General features: G+C 40.1%; 1 protein-coding gene across 4 annotated transcripts in view; it reads right to left on the reverse strand.

Annotated features, from left to right (window-relative positions):
- Positions 1-4,226, reverse strand: part of LOC126357498 (protein SERAC1) — a 144,288-nt gene extending 140,062 nt beyond the window's left edge. For 2 of the 4 annotated variants that reach the window (XM_050007465.1, XM_050007463.1), the window contains exon 1: positions 4,110-4,196. In XM_050007465.1, the coding sequence (XP_049863422.1) occupies positions 4,110-4,150 (41 nt within the window). In that variant the 5' untranslated portion in view covers positions 4,151-4,196. Of the gene's footprint in view, positions 1-4,109 lie in introns of all 4 variants that reach the window. The other 2 variants (XM_050007464.1, XM_050007462.1) reach the window with 2 other exon arrangements.
- Positions 4,227-6,000: the final 1,774 nt, after the last annotated feature.

Here is a 6,000-nt window from a genome sequence, read left to right on the forward strand (position 1 = left end):
GGATGAGACAGAGTTGCGCAAAGTGTATATTCACATATTAGGGCCCTCGCAAAAGTGTATTGAAGTAAAAGGAGGTCATTTTCAGCACCTAATGCAATGTAAAAGACAAGATCAATTCAATAAATATAGACCTCTGCATTAGGTTATTTGTTATTTCTTTACTATCTAGTTCTTACATGTTTGTCTGTTTGCTGTTGTATCTGCTCGTGGTGGGCAACGGTTCTTGCTTAATTGGCTAGCAGTCTGTACTGGGGGCTGGCTTTTCGTGCGCCAAACTGTACTGTTGTGGCTGTGAGTTTCACTGTTGATCCTAGAGTCTCCTCATTATTAAAAACAAATTTATTGACAATTGAGCCTAACCCCAATGTCTCTCAAGAGGCTTCTGTAACATATTATGTAATCGATTTTACACAATATTTCTAGTGCACCTTTCTGTAGAGTAAATGTATTTTTGACCGTATCTCCGTTGCCCCGCATTACGATATGGGTACAGATCGATTGGAAACGTGTAATGTACGCTAGCAATACCGTGTAACAATGAATGTTTAAATTTAACCACGTGGCGTGCCGCCTCGGTTTATTATCCATCTGGATTTATGAACAAACCAAGCCGTGTTTTACGTGATTTTTCGTGAAACCGGGCTGACTGAGAGACACGTCTGTTCTTTGAGACTTCTGTTCCTCGAGGACCATCATGAGGTTTGTGGTTCGACTATCATCGAATACGCGACAACAGTCTGTCGTCAGCGATATTGATTTGTTCTTTTGTGCATCGTATCTTTTACTTTTTTCGCAAACTGATCACTGCGGCACGTCGCTCAGACAGTTTTGTTACTGGGTTAATATATCGGGCGTATGGTCCTTTTCAAGTCATCATCGAGCCTAATCATCCTAGGAATTGGTAAGCGAGATTTAGAATCTCTCTAGGAAATTTAGTAACAATAAGTTCTTGAGACGACTCTACAGTAGGGATACTCCGATATTACTGACTTAAATAACTACCGATGCTTTTGTTTCTAGACAAATGGCGTCGGTATCAATAACAAACATTCGATAATAACATAGTATCGTACAAATATAAGAGTATTTGTATCGGAAATATCGAATGGTGTTGGGAAAAACAATAACCTCTTGCTATTAATTTAATGAGAATAAAAATTTAATCAGTATTTACATAGCACGCAGTAAAGACAAGTACAGTAGTAAAAATTACATTGCATAGTATACAGTTTATTAGAAATATGTTAGATTTCAGCAGTGTATACCAGAAAGATTAAGTATGCTCGCACTACGCCATAAAAGTCATCTAGGAATAATTTAACACTCGAGTTGGTGCACGAAAATATACAAGAGACCCGTATTTTGCCTTGTATTCAAAATCCGTTCTTATGTCTTATTAAAGCATGTTATAAATGAATGGTTTTGTCTGTAATGATTCACTGTAACAATGCAACGTACAGGTAGCATAAAACTGTCGTCGAGTGCTATACTTTTTATGCAATTGCAATATTTGTCCTTTGATCCTTACGTTTGTGTTTGATTTTATATTCAAGTAGGTTTATAAAAACGTAGCATAATTTCCATATTTCATCTTGTGTTCTAAATTAGTGCTTTTGCGTCCAAGAAAGCTTAACGATATGTATCCAATAAATACTAGATTAAAAGACATTTTGTTAAAGACAGTTTCAACTTAACGTTTTCTTCAGACTCAATATTTTATTTTGCCGATTCAGTCCAACGCGATCCAGAGATTCAATTCCAGTCTCAAAGACTACACAGACTTTTTTTGTCGTTACATCTGCTTCAATTTTTAGTTTCAGTTAACCACGAAGTTGTATTATTTAAAGTGTAAATGCAAATGTGGAAAATTTTTCACCAATGCAGAAGATTAACATTTCGCGCCCAACTGAAGCCTATAAACTGAAGCAGACGTCGCGCCAAAAAATGTTATTGTAGTCTTTGAGAATAAAGTTGTAACTTCGCAACACGTCGAATTAAACCAAAAGAATAAAATATTGCAGCCGAAGAAATCATATTATTAACAAAAATATTCGTAACATATTACTTTGCTATGATGTCAGAATTGATACTTTTGCTCCGATATTATACAGGTTTTTACACCATTTTGTACTTCCGTTCCGATATTATACAGGTTTTTACACCATTTTGTGTGTTGGTATCGATGCCAAATATCGCAACTAAACTGGTGTTGGAACTCTATAGAGCCTGATAGAGGGAATAGTGTTTCGTTAAAGGTCGCTTCCTCTCCATTTGCGTGCACGTGCGGAACGGGGAAAAGTAATGATGAAAAAATAGGCTTATTAACCGCTCGTCTTAGACAAAATACGAAGAAAACAATGGAAGAGAAAGTTGCTGAATAATCTCTGTCGTTGTGAGTACGTGCGTCTAACCACAAAATATGTAAAGTTTCTGGTGAAGAAGAGACGATTTATCCACACAGCACATGTTACGGACACCGCATTGGCTACCTGCATCGCTCTACCTATTTTTACGGGATAAAATTTAATCGCTAGCGGTTTTGAATTAAAAACATTGATTTTTTAGGATTATCTGTGTACGGTTGGGCAGTATTTTCAAAGTAATGGAAGTAATACCTGATTGATATAAAATTGTGTGTAATTCCGAATATTAGAAGAATAAACTTTACTTTATTAAAACAAATTCCAAGTATTACGCATTGGTACAAGAATTTTACTTACAGGTGTCCGCCCCCGGTAACTGAATCGTCAGCGTGACAGAATGTCAATCCTAAGGGCCCGGGTTGGATTCCCGGCTGGGTCAGAGACTTTCTCCTCTCAGGCGCTGGGTGTTGTGTTGTCATAATCATGATCATTTCATCCCCATATACGCCCAAGTCGCCGAAGTGGCGTCAACTCGAAAGACGCACCCGGTGAATGGTCTACCGGACGGGAGGAGCTAGTCACACGACGTTTACATTTTTATTTACAGGTTCTTTTACACTATGTTATGATGTGCAGTAGTAGTCGAGCGAGATGCTTTCTTATATATTTTTAACAAATCTTTGGAAAAAAATCGATATACTCTCACCAAACGGTCTCTCGCCATGTTTTATTGTTTGGCGCAGAACTACGAAGAGTGTCGAGAAATTCTGTTGTGTCTCAAATTATAATCCTTATCAGTGAATAATGCGACACATTTACCTCTTTAGTGTGAGCTGAAACAAGAAATCAATTCTGAGACATTCTGCACAAGTTAGCTGCTGCAACCGCGGGCAAATGACAGGTCTGCTTGCCGATAATACTAGCGACGCTAAAAATCTTGAGCAGCTGCTTACCTTTGCATTTACTGGAAGCAAGGGTAAGATCACTCTCGTCACTAATACGTCCTAAGTAGGAACTAGTGCAAAAATTTTATTTCAGTTTTACGTTGGAGAGTCTTAATGTTAGTAAACGTTTTTCTTGCTATGTGAATGGAGCTAAATAATAGTCGACTACGACGGGTAGTTTTAGTGTCATGAGTAATGTTGATTATTTCCTCGGATAGCATTTCAGTCAACGATTATGGCTTCTGTTAGGCTTAAATTAGTGAAACACAGTTTTAATGGACGTTACCTTCACATATTATGCGTATTATAATCTATTACAATGTAAGAGTACGTATTGGCTCTCATTTAATTAATGCTACCGCTCGCGCGGTCCTAAACCGCCCTTGAGTACAGCCAGTTCGAGTCCTCCCTCGGGCATGGGTGTGCGTGTTTGTCCCTAAGATAATTTAGGTTAAGTAGTGTGTAAGCTTAGGGACTGATGACCTTAGCAGTTACGTCCCATAAGATTTCACTCACATTTTTTGAACAACACAGCCAGTTACTTTTTCACTAAAATTTTTCTGTGTGCACTGCCGCATCATCTTATAAAATACTTAAAATACTGCAATAACAGATGTTTTGGCCGTGTTGCAGCAGCCTTCCTCTGGGAAGATGGGGAGTGAATTCTTCAACACGTCTTCTGCCTCCGTTAGAAATGCAATATGTTGATCCAGCCCCTCCGCAGATAATGACCCAGAAGGATCTGTATGAGATTGACAACGGCTTAGTTATTTCTACCAGCTAGGTGCTTGTAATTACTCACTCGTCGCCGTCAGCATCGGCGGCCCGCGCCTCGCCAGCCATCGCCGATGGCGGAGCTCCGTCGCCGCTGCCTCGCGCCGCCCACTGACAGCGGGCCGGCCCGCCACTGCCGCCTGTTAAAAGGAGTTGCGCGCAACCGCTGCTGCGGGGCTGCCAACTTCCGCTCGCCAAATTCAGACCTCACGCTGCAAGACGGGGTAGTTCCCCGCTGCCGAAATCGTGGAATACCGCTGCGGCCAGTTTTCCCTGAAGGCAACAGTCATCGGGTACCTCCTAATATCGTGTCGAACCTCCATTTGCACGATGTAGTGTAGCCGCTCGACGTGGCATGGACTGAACAAGTCGCTGAAAGTCCCGTGCAGAAATATGGAGCCATGCTGCCTCTCCAGCCGTTCATACTTACGTAAGTGTTAGAGATACCGTGTTTTGTGCGGAAGCTGACCTCTCTATTATGTCCCATAAATGTTCAATGGGATTCGTGTCCCTCGAATTGTTCAGAATGTTCTTCAAACCAACCGCAAACAACTGTGGCTAGATGACAAAGGTGCACTGTCATCCATAAAAATCCCATTGTTGAATGTCTGCAAATGGTCTCCAAATAGCCATTTCCAAGCAATGATCGATTCTGTTGGAGTGGAGGACCCAGTCCATTCCACATAAACGCAGCCCACACCATCTTGGAGCCACCAGCAAACTTGCACAGTGCCTTGTTGACAACTTGAGTCCAAGGCTTCGTGGGGTATGCGCTACAGTTGAAATCTATCATCGCCTTTTACCAATTGAAATCGGAACTCATGTGACCAGTTCATAGTTTTCCAGCTGTCTAGGTCCAAATTTAATATTTTCAGTACACTCCTGACTCACAAGGGGAGACCACGACGTCGGAACTCGGATTTACTGCAAACTTCGTACACTCATAGTACTTCATGAGGACAACAAAATGTGTGAGCAGTAGCGGGTACTTCTCAATCGTTATTGAGAAAATCGCAACATAATTTCGGTCGTCGAATATATACCTGAGCATGGCCATTTTTACCATGAGGCGGCGGCAACCGCGTGTTTAGCGTTCAAGCCACATAATCGCTGGATCGAGTCCAGTTCGTCAGTTTTTTTATTTCTAACACAGTCATTTTCTTTACTATTTATATTACAATTGATATAATGGGAAAATATGTGTAATCGGATGAACTTTTATTCAATTTACAATGTTATTTATCAGTCTACAAATTTTTAGTATCACGAATAATGTAATATTTATAACTATCGACTAGTAAACGACCAAACGCATAAAGTGATACTAAATATGTATGCTTGTCCGTGATTTGAGATATCCCTTATACCTGGAGGGAGCCCGAAACGTCTTGTTACCTCCAAGCTTTGACCGGCACAGACGGCTCTCGAAAGATGCACAATTAATCGTCGCTTTCGACATTACAAGTACAAGTTTCAGGGAGGTATTTTTCGTAAAAACTTGGAATACATAAAGTTAAACGGCACCAGTTCCATTCAATAAATGCTATGTTTCCGCATACGCAAGGTCTTTTGAGGTTTCCCGTGGAAAAACAAACCTCGTTAACATTTTCAGAAATCTCTCTTTCAGACGATAATTTGGAAGCAAACCATGCATAACGCAGCATTTCCTTAAATATCGGCGCTCATAATGTGTCATGCAGTATCGACTGTATTTTAATAGCGTCTTCACGAGAAGCAATTTCTCGCTCTCTTTCGATTAAATACGAACAATTTTGAAGACACGAACAAGCATACATTTTCAGTATCACTTTATGCGTTTGGTCGTTTACTAGTCGATAGTTATGAATATTACATTATTCGTAATACTAAAAATTTGTAGACTGCCAAATATCATTGTAAATTTAATAAAAGTTCATCCG

This window comes from Schistocerca gregaria, chromosome 1 (genome assembly GCF_023897955.1).
Source record: "Schistocerca gregaria isolate iqSchGreg1 chromosome 1, iqSchGreg1.2, whole genome shotgun sequence".
Lineage (NCBI taxonomy): Eukaryota > Metazoa > Arthropoda > Insecta > Orthoptera > Acrididae > Schistocerca > Schistocerca gregaria.